The 15,747-nt window shown below is 35.4% G+C and overlaps 5 protein-coding genes across 6 annotated transcripts in view; 2 read left to right on the top strand and 3 right to left on the bottom strand.

The window, feature by feature from the left end:
* The window catches only part of LOC136349014 (organic cation transporter protein), a 37,071-nt gene that overhangs the window by 19,763 nt on the left and 1,561 nt on the right, over nt 1–15,747 (bottom strand). The gene's annotated exons all lie outside the window — the stretch shown is intronic.
* Nucleotides 60–5,738, top strand: LOC136349007 (uncharacterized). The gene is made up of 8 exons (XM_066300257.1): nt 60–205; nt 1,022–3,505; nt 3,560–3,640; nt 3,905–4,055; nt 4,108–4,297; nt 4,347–4,519; nt 4,573–5,351; nt 5,407–5,738. Exons 2-8 carry the CDS (start codon nt 1,053–1,055, stop codon nt 5,588–5,590), a joined length of 4,011 nt encoding a protein of 1,336 aa, XP_066156354.1. The 5' UTR covers nt 60–205; nt 1,022–1,052; the 3' UTR covers nt 5,591–5,738.
* Sec3 (exocyst complex component Sec3) lies at nt 5,987–9,251 on the bottom strand. The gene is made up of 9 exons (XM_066300263.1): nt 8,226–9,251; nt 7,807–8,160; nt 7,618–7,732; nt 7,398–7,567; nt 7,141–7,340; nt 6,733–7,085; nt 6,536–6,681; nt 6,365–6,487; nt 5,987–6,311 (listed from the first exon to the last, which is right to left on the bottom strand). The coding sequence occupies exons 1-9, from the start codon at nt 9,069–9,071 to the stop codon at nt 6,087–6,089; spliced, it is 2,532 nt and encodes an 843-aa protein (XP_066156360.1). The 5' UTR covers nt 9,072–9,251; the 3' UTR covers nt 5,987–6,086.
* Nucleotides 9,620–11,400, top strand: Mfap1 (Microfibril-associated protein 1). The gene is made up of 2 exons (XM_066300247.1): nt 9,620–9,995; nt 10,211–11,400. Exons 1-2 carry the CDS (start codon nt 9,743–9,745, stop codon nt 11,287–11,289), a joined length of 1,332 nt encoding a protein of 443 aa, XP_066156344.1. The 5' UTR covers nt 9,620–9,742; the 3' UTR covers nt 11,290–11,400.
* On the bottom strand, nt 11,387–15,324 carry Snx6 (sorting nexin 6). 2 transcript variants are annotated; one of them, XM_066300248.1, is made up of 9 exons: nt 15,119–15,324; nt 14,801–15,016; nt 14,618–14,739; nt 14,236–14,564; nt 13,866–13,984; nt 13,623–13,805; nt 12,981–12,998; nt 11,867–11,976; nt 11,387–11,814 (listed from the first exon to the last, which is right to left on the bottom strand). In XM_066300248.1, the coding sequence occupies exons 1-9, from the start codon at nt 15,119–15,121 to the stop codon at nt 11,721–11,723; spliced, it is 1,194 nt and encodes a 397-aa protein (XP_066156345.1). In that variant the 5' UTR covers nt 15,122–15,324; the 3' UTR covers nt 11,387–11,720. The 2 variants fall into 2 exon arrangements, with proteins under 2 accessions (XP_066156345.1, XP_066156347.1); XM_066300250.1 differs by lacking the exon at nt 12,981–12,998.

Below are 15,747 nucleotides of genomic sequence, written 5' to 3'. Positions count from 1 at the left end.
TCTATATAGCAAAGAGAGATAAACAGACATCTGTTTCATGTCATTCCATGAAAAATACGTGTCCTAACCAATATGTGTAAGATAAATATGATTCAAGAGGGTTTTATAAAGATAACAAACGTAAAAAATAGCCTTCAGAAATACTGAAAAAAGCATAAACAGTTTTAAAAAAATAGAGGTATCGTTGTCTCTCAGGTTTATATTGGTAAGAATACTAAAACGCTCGTTTTCTCCACAGGAATTTGTTTTAAATTGAATTGTACTTGTTATGATAATTATTTTTCAAGCGCTTTGTTCCTAACTTTATCTCAGGAACTTCGATCCTTTAATTTTATATATTTAGTTATGCTCTGCATATTTATTACAGCTTTAACAATAACCATAGTATCATAGTAACCATAGTAACGTTCAGGTATACTATTGTAATTTAAACTCTGCTCGGGCAAACAAGAAATTGCACCCTTTCGTAAGCCAAGATTGATATGGAAATCTTTGAGTACTTTTGATTCATGTAACTAGAGGTTTAAATACTTTTACACTTTAGCTTCAAATTGCTAATTCAAATCACTTTAATACTAGATTAACGGCAATCACTTTAAAATTAGACTTTTAAGAATATTAGCAGGGTTGATCTTATTTGAACCAGAGTTTATATCATAATTTAAACCCACTGATGTTTTAAATTGATTTTGATTGGGAATTTAAATTGAAAAGTTACAGAATTTGTTTCGGTATTCAAAAATTTGATCATTAGATGGAACTATCACTTTCATTTTTAATTCAATAAAACATAAAATGGAGGATTTAATGAAGTCAATACCTCTGCTTAAGCTTTGTTTACTTAAGACTTCAGCTAGACTTCTGGGCTTTTGGGGAGTTCAGAAGTAAGTTAATTGTAGAGGCACAGATTGCTGATGATTTTTTTTACACCAAAAACGCTTCAAAATAGGAACCTTGGAATAACTTAATCAATTAGTCATGTAGTGAAATACAACGTAACAAGTTACATTCAACTTTTCAGGTACTTGTCTGTAGAAAAACGGTCTAGAAATATGGGGAGTACATCTTCAAAACAGGCGCTAATAGTGGCACTAAACAATACCATAATAGCTGAAAAAACTGACGCTCAGTTTCTTCACGACCTTTTAAATATTAAACTCAGCATTACTGATGATTCTTCAGATACGAAAACGCTTTCATTTGACCCAAGCTTCATATTAGAGCAGAATAATTTGTGTTTTGATCTTGTGATAAGTATTTTCGAGAAATCATTAAAAATATGGAAGTCCGAGGACTTCGTTTTGCAACTGAAAAAAATGGGGGAGTATATTCAGAAACTCTCGACAAATCAGTCTAAAGCCCTAAAATTACTACACTTTGTGGTTACTTATTGTGTGAAAGATGATTCCACGCTACTATATCAGAACGTTGATCCTTCCTTTGCTACTAAGGTCTTAATAAGCCAGCTAACTACTGTAGAGAATAAAAGTCTAGCATATGATGCCTTAATATCCTTGTTCAAAATCTATAAAAAACCAGATAGAATTCATTGCCTTGAGAAATTATATAATTCCTGTCAGCTTAGAGAAAATTTGGATGTTTTTTGTGGGTTATTACATCATGTTCCAGGGGAACTGTTCTATGAAGAGACAAGCATTTTGACAAAGAACACGTTTTGGATATATGTAGAGTTATGCATCTCAAGCCCAAAATCCCATTTGCACAAGCAAGGTATCTACATATTGGCTAAATATGTAGGTGCAACTACAAGTGACAACAAAATGAACAACATTTTTGTCTCAATTAACACCAAAAATTCTTGGGAAGCTTTTTTCGTCTTAGTTGAAGTTGGTAGAGAAAAGCAACTTCATTTGGTCACACCTGCCTTGCCTTTGCTACAGCATCTCCCTCACTTGCCGTTTTTGTGGCAAAAATGCTGCTACAAGATTTACCTGAATCACTCTCAGTCCAGCATAGTCTATCAGGTGGCAAATAATATACTGAAAAAATCATTTACCGGGGATTGTTTAAAAGATATCGTAGAACTTATCCTGCCGGTCTTAAACAGAAACGAATACACCGATCATTCCTGCGAGGTTTTCAGTAATTTGGGTGCGTTTTGTTCAGGATTAAGTTTATGCGATTTCAAGATAGTCATAGATGAAGTCGCTAAAATTGCTTGGAATTCAGTTAGTTTCTGGAAAATCGTTCAGAACGTTTTAGTCCAACCCAATGTCGGAGAAATATTTCTGCAGCCAGAGGTGTGCTGTAAGATATTGACGATTGCTTTAAACTTGCCCCATATGCATATCCGAGATGAATGTCTTAAATCCCTAACTTCCGTAATATGCAATGAAAAAGCGCCTTTTAAAGTCTTTAAAATGAGTCAGTCGTTCATGGCCACTGGCGTTGATCCCTCTAAGTATTTGAAGCATTTAAAGATTTCCAATCAACTTATAAGCTTAGTGATGGAACAGAACTCTAACTACAGTAACTTTAAGGATTGGTTAAAAATGTTCAAAATTGCAAATATCAATTCTTGGCCCTATGTGAAACGCTCACTGCACAACTTAACTGCAGAAGCAAAGATTTATGTGTGGAGGGATTATTTGCTATGGCCCCACGCATCTACCGTTTTGCATAAAAATATTGAGACGTTCTTGGTAGCATATGCAAAAAGTATCCCCGAAGAAAACACCGATAATTTCATAAGCCTATTTAGGGAGTCTGTAGCAAAGGACGTTGTGGGGCATGACACATTTAGAGAAATCATTTATGAGCCCCTCTTTTCTCCTGCCAAATACAACCAATATCAGATATATGTGGCACTAGTTCTTGTTCAGGATTATTTGTTTGATAGGGCAAACCTCGATAAAAAATCTTCCAAAAGTTTTTCGCTTGTTTGCTCCAAAATTTCTGTGTGTTTTGAGGTACAGAATCATCAAGTTTTCATTAAATTTACCAACGAAAGTAGCGTAAGCAAGGTCCACGTTAAGAGCCCTTGCGTGTGCATTGCAAGCATCAACTTGCTCAATATAACCCACAAAAATGAGTTTCTAATTACGGACACGCAGAATATCATAGAACTTTTTGAATATTTCTTGGAACAATATGACAATCGAGTCCTAAAGGCCCTTTATGCCAAAACCTTGGAACTTATTTCACCGACTTGCAGCCTCGATATTGTCAAAGACCTAATACTTCTGCTCCACAAAAACATCTCGCGAATTAAAAAGGACCAATACTACAAGGACATCATCAATGAGTTCATTAAAATTGTCTTCTCAGAAAGCTTTCATATGCTTAATGTCGCGCACGATGGTGCAATGATTTTCCTGATGAGCAAGGACCTGTTGGACATTTGCCATCTGTACCCGATTTTACGGCTTAATTGGCTGAAAGAAATGAGAAATTTAGTTTCATTGAAGTGGAGCTACTATGATATTTGTGTGGAGCCGGCAGTTGAGATGTACCTTCAAGGAACTGTGGTCAGCAAGGATGAAAGGTAAAGGTATTGCTGAGAGACTTAGTTGAGAACTAATTGGGGACATTTTTGCAGGACCGAATACGGTTTGTGCCAGGAAATAGCAGAGCACCAAATATCCAAAGGAGAAGGTTTTAATTTTGATGATGCTACAAAGTATGTCTTTACCGTTTGTCCGATAATAATTAGTCGATTCCAAATGGAAGTATTCTCCAAGCATTTATGTGTAATTTTTAACCCGAAAAATTGAACAACTGGGATCGTTCTTAGACTCGAAAACGTACTTTTTTTAACGTTTTTTCTACTGAAAAACTAAGATGGTCATGTCGACTTCTATAGGTTCATAAATCCCAGCGAAAAGCAGAAAATACTTTCAATTTGATTTTGACTGCTTTCAATATGATAGAACACTCGTTACAGCCCCAACATTTTGAATGCAACCTCAAGACTCCTTGCATTGGATCTTTTATCGTTTATAGGCCAAAATAAGGCTGGTTTAGTGCTGGTTATCAATATCTTAAAACACATGTATAAAAGGAAGTTCAAGAATCGGTATTTTGTCGATTCAAAGGTAAGGAAAAACCGGACAAGGTAAGATATTCTAAAATTGTCATGAATTTCAGGTCCACTATGAAAAATTGCGAATTCTTCAAGCCTTATTGCTGATCATTTTCCAATGCCAAGTGTCCGACATTCAATGCCAACAAATAAGCGCATTTGTCTTGGATTGTTTTGAGGAGGAAAATAACCAGAACTGCGTCAAGCAGATTCTGCACTGGATTTTAATCTTAACCGTGCAAGACGTGTCCCCAAGTAATGTTTACTTCATATCGCCGTTCGAAGTTTTTATATTGGTTTTTAGTTTTGTCATGGATCACCTCCAAACCCAACTTTCCTCCTTCTGTTTTATTGAACATTATCCCAAGTTTATACCATTTAACCATACTCGGCAATGAGGAAGTCTTGAATAAAACTGTTAATCTGGTTTTGCCCTGGACCATGGGGGCTCTGTTCAAACTGCGAGTTTACTCCCAGGTCAGTCTTAGATACGTACTTTTGTAGCAGTTGGGCTTAGAAACATGTTTCAGGACTTGATTAAAAGATTAATCGATCATGCCAGAGAAAAAGGGTATAGCAATTTTATCCAAAGAAACAAATACCTGGAGACCTGCATTTCCAACTGCATACTGGCGAGCGGGAACAATTTTACCAATACTTTGAAAACGGACTTGGTTTTCTTGAATCATTTCCACCCTATGAAAGACAAATCATGGTCAGCACTGGGAGAAATAAGCAGATTAAACAAAGTTCACCCTTCAGAATGGCAAAATATGCGGGCATTTATTGCAAATCCGTCATTATTAAGAGTACGATTTTTGACCAAAAACTTGCAGTTGCAGCCTAAAATTCCGTCATTTAGTGAGGCAATTGACGCATTTTTATCAAATACGAAAAGTCCTCCGGAATCAACCATAGAAACAAATTTTGAAGTTCCTCATATCCAAAGAAAAATCGCTCCCTGGAAGAGCGCTTTAACCCATAAACTTGAAACCTCAAATTTCATACTTATAACCTCTCTGATAGAAAAAGGTCAGAACTTAGGGGGTCTTTCCAGAACTTGCGAAGTTTTCGGCATTAAAGATATAGTATTCAATGACATTAGCGTGACCAGTGATAAGGAATTTAAAAGTCTGAGTATGTCGTCCGAGTCCTGGATCAACGCCATTGAAGTGAAAGTGCCAAATATGAGTACATATATTAAAAGTTTGCAGAAAAAAGGATATTGCGTGATTGGAGCTGAACAAACTGTGGGTAGCATCAAGCTTGATAAATATAAATTTTTAAAGAAAACCGCCTTGATTTTAGGGTAAGTGTTGGCTCGATTTAGTTTGAAGTTAATTAAAAATTATTGTAATATTTAGACACGAGAAGACGGGGATTCCTCCAGAGATCATTCCTTTATTGGACGCATGCGTAGAGATACCGCAGTTTGGACAAACGAGGTCGTTGAATGTGCACGTGGCCGGTGCAATGTTTATATGGGAGTATGCGAAACAGTATTCAGAACAACATAATACTTTGTGTGCGTTCAGTTCATCTAGTTAGTCTTTACGGATTATACGGTTTTTTAATTAATGATATATTGTTATATTGTTGACAGTAATTAACAGTAATGTCCAGAATAATGGTCCTGGAGAACATATTCTGCACAAAAAAAAGATATTTATTTTTATTAAAACTATTTACCTGCTCATTTTTCAGTTCTATGCTTGTGTTTAAACGTTACGGCACTCTGAGACCTTGCAGCACCCTCAGAACTCGTAGGGGCTGGTTCTTAGGTTGTCATCCTCCATTAATGAGAAGTAAAAATGGCGAACAAAACTCTAAAACAACGGTTCTACATCCATTCCCTTTAAATCGTTACCTGCTTCAAATCACATTCTTGTTATTTCATCTACTCTGTATATTTGGAATTTGAACTTCCTAAGCAATCACCATAAGCAAGGAATTACTTCTTTTTATTATTTTTTCCATTCTTTCTTAACTAATCGTAAAATTACACTTTTCAAACTTAACAAAAAATAATATTTCTTTCCAAAATCTAATGAGACCTGGCTATCTCAGAAAAATACTGCAAAATATCCTCAATGGCAAACTCGAGAGTGACCATCGACCCTGGATAGCACTGCTGAATCAACTCTTCTAACATTTTGTACTGCCGAATAAACTCTTCTTGCATCGCCCTCCACACAACCTGCAGCAAATTTCCCTCTTCCGAGAGGTGCTTTTCCACCTTCTTGTATAAAGAGTCGATCCCTTTTTTAACCTAAAGAATAAACATCAAAATTCCCTGTAACTTAAACTTGGAAAATTCCTTACCGTACTTCCTGGATATTGATTAATAACTTTTCTTAATTCCTGTTTGCTGAAAGCAAGTTGATAACTTACTTCTGAGGCCTTGACGCCACTCGCTACTTTAGCTTGCACCCCCTCGAAAAACGTCTAAAAGCTTGTTCGTAGGGTTTTTAACAAAATAATGCGTAAACTCACATTTAGCTTTTCTAAGGGTCTTCCAAAGTATAAAGTTACATAGGCTTGCAATGCTTCGTTATATCTGATTTTCGCCTCTTTCCGTTGATTATCAAGGACTGAGATTTTTAGCTGGGACAGCAAGGAATATAAGTGATGAAAGTTTTCTATAAAATGAATGTAACACTACTTAAATCCTAAAATGTGTCATGTCTTACCCATTTTAACCACTTGTGGTGGTGTTTTTTGGTCACTAGCATGAATGGGAATGTATTCAATTACCGTATCAACGAGCCGTGTGTACCACTTTTCTAAATCAGCAGCCCTATCGCTTTTTAACAAGCACTCCACGTTTTCAGCGAAAATTTCCAAATTAGACACGTAAGGCAATATCCCCACTTTAGATTTCCAGGCAATGCGACACTCTTTCACTGAATCTATTTGAGTAAGCATGAACTGATCAAGCGATCGTTTAATCTCAATTAATTGGGATGCAAAAGTGTTGCTCAGGAATGAGCTTTGAGCGGACATTACATGTTGGTTTAAGCAAACTAAGACGTACATACAATAGCTGCAACACATAAGGTTTTAGTCAGTGGAAAGCTATATATGCGTAACAGACATACAAACTATCCTGTCTCTTTATATGATCAATGAGCAAGTCAAGCTCAGTTTTCAAACACGAGAATAGGCTACTCATCATGCTGCGAACGTCTTCATCTATTTGTTTTTCTACCTTTTTTTGTGAAAGATTAATTTCTATGGTTACCTCACCCCCATCCAAAGTTGTTAAAGTATTCTTTGAAGTCGGACTTAAAACATCCAACTAGAATTTCATGTGTTATATAATTTTTTTTAGAAAATAAAAGATTAATGCTAATACTTGAAAAAATTTTACACAAAACTGCTGTTCTTGCACAAAAACTGGTTCAAGTTGCCTTAAAACCTGCTCTAGGATTGCCTCATATCTACTGCGATCCGTGGTACTAGTTTCTAGGGTCCAAAAGTCCCTGTCTAAGCCAATGAGAGTAGTTGGAGATGTTACTGGATAAACTGATGATTGAAATTAATTTATTTGTTTGCATGATAAACATTAACCTCACCTCCTATTTTCTCTCTTGCCGCGTTAAAGAGTCCTCTTAAATCCCTGTCGTACAGTTTACCCAAGGAAATTGTATAGACTTCTTTTAGAGAGTCATACATTTTCTTATCCATTACCTTCAAAAAGGAGAATGTATATATTTTTTTTGGGGAGGGGGATAATTCACTATCAGACGTTTTCATGCGCTTACCTTCATCCAATGCATTAACTCTGTATAAGGATACAACTCTTTATGCACCCCACTGTGCTGAGGCAACATTAGCCCCTCTACATTTTTATCTGCCTCCCCTTTGTGATTGCCATAATGTATGAACAAATTATTTAATTGCCTGCTTAATCCTCTAGAAAACTTTTCTTTACATTTCTCAAATTTTTTCCTTTGCTCTTGCACAGCTGACATTTGCAGTAAAGCTTTATCAATATCTGAATTCATGGCCACTTTCAGGGCATTCGCTGCTTTTACGGAAAGGGCCAATCCTTCTGGTGTTGTAAAATCTGAATCATCAAGGATTTTTTGGTACTCCATTGGTAAGTCTAGTTTAGTCTACATATTGTGCAATTTTTCAAATTTCAATAATGAAAAATATAAATCACTAAACAAAAACTTACCACAATACTCTCGAGCTCACTCATTAACAACTGATTGTTTTGATTCACTATTGAATTCATGGAGTTCTTCTTCTCCATTGTTTCCATTGTTTCTCTGACATGACACAAAATTTCATCATAAGAATTCAACTGATTCTCCAAGTGGTCAGCTTCATTAATTGCCAATTCTAACTGCTCCATTAGGCTCTCAACTCTTTCTTCAGAAGCCAAAACACATTGAACATTCTCACCATCCAAAAGAGACAAATCTCTGGCCAAAATCTCCATAAACCCTTCAGCATTGCTGATTGCAAACTCACACCCTTCCATTAACCTTTTTAAATCCTCCTGTTCTTTTTCAGTTACGGCTTGAAAGTCGTCTGCTAAATCATTGTCAAAGGCAGTTAAAGGGGATATAATATAATTACTCTCAGGGGTTAAGGCATCTTCAGTTATCCAGCCTTGAGGTACGTTTTTGAACACTAACAAGTCTTTAGCCCCATGCTTAGAAACTTGCTTCCAAAGGTTGTGAATAAAAGCATAACGTTCTTTGGGGCTTGTTGCCACCCAGCGATAAACTTTATCAAAATATAAGTCAAACTCTAAAGTGTCAAATGACTCGTTATGGCCATCCACTGATTTCAGTTCTGCTATGGACCATGAACGTTTCCGCTTAAAGACTTGCTTTTCAGTTTGTTTTAATTGAATTATGGAGACGCTGAAAGGGAGGGTTGTGGTGCTTACTACACATAAAAATGAGGTTTTCTTTCTCTTGAGGTATTTACTAACGTGACAACAGGAAATGAGGCGTTCTTCCCCAGGATTGAAGACATCCTGTTGCAGGGATCTTACTATGGCTGAAGACATTGCAACAGCTATTTAAAGGGATTACACTATTACAAACTAATTAATTTCAACCATATAAATTGGTAAGTTTGGAATTCCGGTATTGGTAAATTTATTATCTTATTAAATATTCTTTTTATTATTATTATTGTGAAGGGAAAAAAATGTTTCCATTTAAAAAAATGAGAAATGTCAACACAGAGAAATCCTAACCGCACTTTTTGTGTTGAAAAGACATTTCTGATATTTATTATCTCACTCATATTTGTGGAAAAGAGGATGAAGTGCCATTGTCGATTCGCTATTAGTTTCAACGTGGAGTGAAAATGGCAACAGTGTATTTTTTAATTCATTACATTCTACATGTAGAAACAAATATCTGTAAAAATATTGCGATGATTTGATTTTCGTTACCAGTTTAAGATAGATTAAACGTGGTAATTATACTTTTAATATTTCCACTTTAAGAATGGAAGAAATAAATTTCTGCAAATTGAAATGTTAAGAACTTCACGCGATATTGTCACATTACTAGAAAAGACCATTACACATTTTTCGTCAAAATTGACATTGACGTTCTGCTTTTGCCATTGTTTATTTTTCATTATTTCCTTAATATTTTTATGTATGTAAATACCAAAAGCAACTTAATTTAAACTTTTCATCAAAGTTGTTATTAAGCAACCTCTAAAATGGCCCTAAACCCTCCATTACTCTACGGAATTCAAAGTACCGCGGGAGCCGTCCCAGTTCGCAATGAAAAGGGCGAACTTTCAATGCAAAAAGTGAAGGTTCATCGTTATGTATCAGGAAAACGGCCTGATTACGCCCAGGAGTTGCATTCAAGCAGTGAAAGCGATGAAGATGATTTCTTGGAAAGAAGGCATCATGGAGCTCGAGAGGCAACTCCAGAGCCTATGGTCAACAGTGGTGATGAATTGAAAGGTATCTTGTTTTATTATATTTGAAGTATGATTGCAAGTTCCAAAAAGAAAAAAAAACATAACTTTTAAATTCCAAGTTAAAAAAAGACAGTTAAGCTATTCTAAGTTCTCTTAATGGATCACTTGAAGTTTCAATTTCAAACATTGCATTTGGGATCCTCACTATAAACATCTTTGATTTATCAACCTTGTATAATCTGCTTTTCTTTTCCTCAGATCCTAGATTAAAGAGACTAAAAAATGCAGAAATAGACACGGAAGTACGTCCAGAAAGGCGACGACATGTTTTTGAAGCTGAAGTGCTTGAATCCTCAGATGAAGAAGAACAAGAGGAAAATATTACTTTAGTGGAGCAAAGACACACATTGGAAACCGCAGCAGATGATGAAATTTCTGAGGAGGAGCTTAGTGAGAGTGAAATTGAAAAACGCAGAGATACTTTGAAACACAGAATTGCCAAATGCCAAAAAGAAGAAGAGTACCTGAAAAAAGAGGAGGAACCAAGTTCCTCAGAGGATGAAGAGTCTGAAGAGTACACAGACTCAGAAGAAGAGACAGGTCCCAGGCTGAAACCAGTATTTGTGAGGAAAAAAGATAGAGTTACAATTATTGAGAAGGAAAAAGAAGCAGCCAAACAGAAGAAGTTAGAAGAAGATGATGTCAGGAAAGCTGAGGAACGTAGAAGGCAAACATTGAGAATTGTAGAAGAGTTGATAAAAAACAAAAAAGAAGATAAAGACAAGGACAGTAATGAGCCAAATCTTAATGACATTTGCACTGATGATGAAAATGATGAGGTGGAATATGAGGCTTGGAAACTCAGAGAACTAAAACGAGTGAAACGCGATCGCGAGGAGCGAGAAGCATTAGAAAAAGAAAAGATGGAAATTGAAAAACTGCGCAACATGACTGAAGAAGAAAGACGCCTGGCATTGAGACTCAATCCAAAAGTTGTTGTCAACAAAGCCATTAAGGGCAAATATAAGTTCTTGCAGAAATACTACCATCGGGGCGCCTTTTATTTGGACAAAGAGGAAGACATCTTTAAAAGAGATTTTGCACAGGCCACCTTGGAAGATCACTTTGATAAAACTATTTTACCAAAAGTTATGCAAGTCAAGAACTTTGGAAGATCGGGCAGGACAAAGTATACCCATCTGGTTGATCAAGATACCACTCAGTTTGACTCACCTTGGAGCGTAGAGAATCAACAAAATACCAAGTTTCATTCTACGCAAGCGGGAGGGGCTAGACAGGTGTTTGAAAAGCCTTCTTTGAAGAAAAAGAAGTCTTAGATATAAAATATATGAAAAAATTTATGTTGTCTTATTTAAGAGAATAATTGTAGTTTATATTATTCTGTACTGTAAGTGTGTCATCAATAAAACCACCTTCTGTTACAAAAATGCATTTTATTCTTATATAAACAACTTCATTATAGAGCATACATTTATCATTAAATCTAATATTTATTTCCACCTTCAACTGAAAGGTGGATCATTACTCTTCATCAAATATTACCAAAATCTATAGCGACAAAAACGCAAAAGAAACTTGCCATTTATGGTTCGGCTTTGTTTTATAAAAATATATAAGTTGATAAACTAGGAATGTTTGAACATCCAAATGACTAATAAACATTTAAAAATGTATATAAATAACAAAATACATAATAACTTAGAGAATAATAAAAAAATTGAAATATGCAAGATATCACAATATTATCTTAAAGTAGCTCTTTTAAATTTTGAATGCTCTTGCGTAACAAGTCCTGTTGGGTCTTGGCGTGCTTCACTTCCAATTCCGCTAATTCTATGAGGCTGAAAATGGCCTTTTTTAGCTTTAAATGAGAGTGAAAGGAAGGAAACGTACCTTTTTCTGAAGGCATGCAGTCTTCTTGTTTTAAAGTCGAGCAGCTCCTCTTTGGCTTGAGTAGAAATTGCTTCGAATTGTTCGCATGCGGCTGATTGAGCCGCTTCCGCCTTGAACAATTTCAAACTTATCAAATTCAGTTTTAACGTGAATGGAAATAGAGCTTTGGGATGGTTTATTTCAGTCTGAGTGGAAAAAAAATGCAGCAAAACAGGATTTATGGAATTCAAACGGGTGTTTATTAATTTTTTTTAAAATTCACTTGGGCGCAATATCTGCGTCCAACAATTTGTAATTTTTAACGTTCTTTACCAATCTTCGGATGTTATTACTTAAGACATTGAATCTGGTCTTAAGGATCTCGGTTGACTCTGATTTCCTGATTAAGATTTCACTCTAGCTCAATAGGTTAATGATGAAAAAAAGCAGTTCATATTTAAAAAATAATTTTAGAGTATGATGTCAGATGGAATGTCTATTGTCGCTCTGACCTTAGCAATGTTGTTCTCTCTTACGTTCCTTTGATAACACAGAACTGCCTTTAGAACCAACATTGCATTCCTTCTTAGGCGCTTGTCGATTACTGCCAAATACAGATACTGCTATGTACCTTCAGGAGTCCATTCTTTCATTCGTTTCCTTTACAACGATAATGGCACGGTTAGCAAACACTTTGTGTATGCAAATGATATATTATTCAGTGAGTGACGGCAATAGCATTTTCTGCCACTGAGAACAGAGCTTTCGGCTTCGCGCCTTTTGTTAACATTTTCGAATTACAGAAAATGATTTTTGACCAGTAAAACACCATACGACCATGCATAATACAAACTACAATTAAATTAACAATTAACCGGGTTTGAATGCGCTACTTGCATATTTACGATGGAAATTCTTTTTTTTACATGGTCGTAGCAAAAAAATGAGCCCCAAAGCGTGTTTTTAATCGCTGTGCACTTCTATATCCCGCATCTTTCGTGATGTGCTTCATTCGCAAAGCTTCGCTGCAACTTACAAGCAACAAAAGTGCCTTTACAAACCATAAAATCATCAATTTTTTGACTAAGCCGTAATAATTATCTAATCTACACGTATCCACTTCTACTATAAATACCTCTTGAACTTCTGGGGCCTTTAAGCATTAAAAAAAATAAATGTACATTAGAGTGATAAACAAATGCACAGATGATTGCACCTGAATGTACGTTCCCCTTAATTATTTTATCTGAAGACATAAAAATGGGCTATATAGAAAAGTTATATAGAATTTCCTAAAGAATTATATGACCTTCAAAGAAAAAAACTTAAATGTCGCCCTTTCGAGATATAACTTACGTTTTTTAATACCAAACCCTGCATACAAAGCTTTAAAATTTCCTATGAATATTAAGTAATAGGTACTGCTTAGTACGAGGCTAGATTGTCTCCAGTTACCATGCAGGATTTTTCTTAAAGTAATATTTTCTAAGACTTCAAATGAAATAGTCAAGAGGATATACATTCTTGTGCAAAGACTATATACAGAGTGTCTTGAATTCAATGATTTTACAGTTCATTTATTAGTATGTATTGCTTTATATAAGTACTTATTAATAATCCTCGCAAATCTCGATTTTCATTCAACAAATTAACATGATATTTGTTTCATTATAAATATGAAACTTTTCCAAGTTCAATAATAACTAAGATGCCCCATAAAATCATCCAGTTTAAAAGACAGCTTGTATATCATCGTAGTAAAATTAAATTAACTTACTGCATGAATGTCCTTATTTTTATGCCTGGATTTCTCCAGAGTCCTGTTGGCATTCTCATAGCTGGCAAGGCACTTGAGTCTTCGAACAAGGAGGGATTTGGCTGCCTGACTGTCTCTCATGTAGTAGCGCAATGTGTCTGCAAGTTTTAGGTCTTGGTCGCTTGCCACCCGACTCTCGATTTTCTTGAGAAGAAATACCTTCATTCAATTTGAGTTTAAATAAGATAACACACAACAGCGTACCCTTGACTTTTCAAAAAAATCTGAAACACGAGCAAAGAATTTATCTAAGTGGCCCTCGCTGTCACTGTTGGCTAATTGGACTAGGCCAGATGAAATTTTAATATAGCTGTCTGCTACTTCTGTAAATTTTATTCTTAAATGTAAATTCCATGACTAAGTAAACCTAAAATAACTAAAAATGAAATAAAATATCTATTGTTCCAACTTAAGCAGTATCTCAAACTCACCATAATCCCCAATTAAGTTTCACAGCAGTAAATAAAATCTTACCTTACATATGTAATCTCCGTAACAACAATAATTTCATAAACTTTATTTCCATTCTTCTGTATCAAAACATAAACACAAAATTCTTTTTCAAAGCACTTACCTTTATGCTTCTCAGTCATCTTATCAGCCCTAGCTGTAGCCTCCTTTAAATAAGCGTGGTACTCGGTCAAAGACCCCATTTGCACCTCAAAAAAGTCATTCACATCTCGAACTGTTGCATTCAAATAATACTGATCTGTCGTGCTGCCTATAGATTTAACTAGCCCTCCTAATTGCTGCAACTTCCCTTTAGGACGAGCACACAAATCTTGGTCATATTCAAGGAACACATGAAGATGGGGGTCTTCTCGGAACACAGAATGGCAAGCCAGGCGAGTGAGGAAGACCTCATGCATGGCAACTGTTTTTTTGAAGGTGGCTAAGTATTCGCTAAAGAAGTTTTCACTGTGGAATTAGGATGAGTTAGAAAGAATATAACATACGCTTCTAGTTCTTGCTTCATTTTTGTAAATTCCTCTTTAGTCATTGTTCCTTCACCTTCACCTAAACGTTGTAGTTTTTCTCTGGAAGCGTCGAAGTTTGGACGGGGTGGTGGAGGAGGAATCTGAGTGACAACCATAAAAAAATGAATAGTCCCTTTTTTAACTGCATAAAACTAAAGTTACAATGTATCCAGCATATTTGGCTTCCTCTTCATATCGATCATGCAACCATATGAACTCCTCATGCTGCCTAACAACCATGAAATCATCTTTTTGGAAGTTTTTCATTGTGGTTCGGGTGTGAACAGTAAACTTCACTTTATCTTTTTCACTGAGAGCATCTGAGATATCCACCACAAGACTGTTGTCTGTTAAAGGAACAGTTTTCCCTTGTTCTGCCTAAAAGAGAACAAAGAGGCAATTTAACTCGGAACTAGGGCCTTTTCACATTAATTAAATTATTGAAACGCCCCCCAAAATAAATCTAAGGCAGATCCTTACCATTTTTTTTCTGAACTGTTTACGTTAAAAATCTAACATGAAAGTGTAGTGTTTTATGTTGTGTGTAAAATTTCCTGCTAGTGGTTTTGAGCATAAATATAAACGGTTGTGTAAAGTAAATATTTATTTAAATATGAAATTAAAATGGGAAACACCGGATTATGAGCCACACACAGGCAAGCAAAATCATCAAAAACACGGCAAAGTTGAATGTCAAAAATGACATTTGAATGCTTCGGAATTGTTCGTAATGTCACATAAGTCAAAACCGGTTTCTGTGTTCGTTACTTTAAAATATTGAAGAACATTGCGTCATCAAGGTTAGTCCGCATTGATATTTTGAGTATTTTATTACTATTAACCTTTAAACATTAAATTAAAAAAATGAAATAAAAAAGAATATTTAAATAAAATTCAAGCTATTTAAAATTTAATACAAAAACTAAATTTTGATAAATAAAAGGCTATTGGCATTTAACTTACTAAATAATCTTTCCTGGAACTGACAACACTGCGTACAAGGATCTACATCTGTATAAAGGGTTGCCTTAAAGTTACCATCAACTCCCGTTAAAACTTCGAGATGTAACATTGCCCAAGTTTGCTTTTTATATAAATATTTACGCATT

This window comes from Euwallacea fornicatus, chromosome 36 (genome assembly GCF_040115645.1).
Source record: "Euwallacea fornicatus isolate EFF26 chromosome 36, ASM4011564v1, whole genome shotgun sequence".
Lineage (NCBI taxonomy): Eukaryota > Metazoa > Arthropoda > Insecta > Coleoptera > Curculionidae > Euwallacea > Euwallacea fornicatus.
This window is presented reverse-complemented; position numbering and strand designations above follow the sequence as displayed.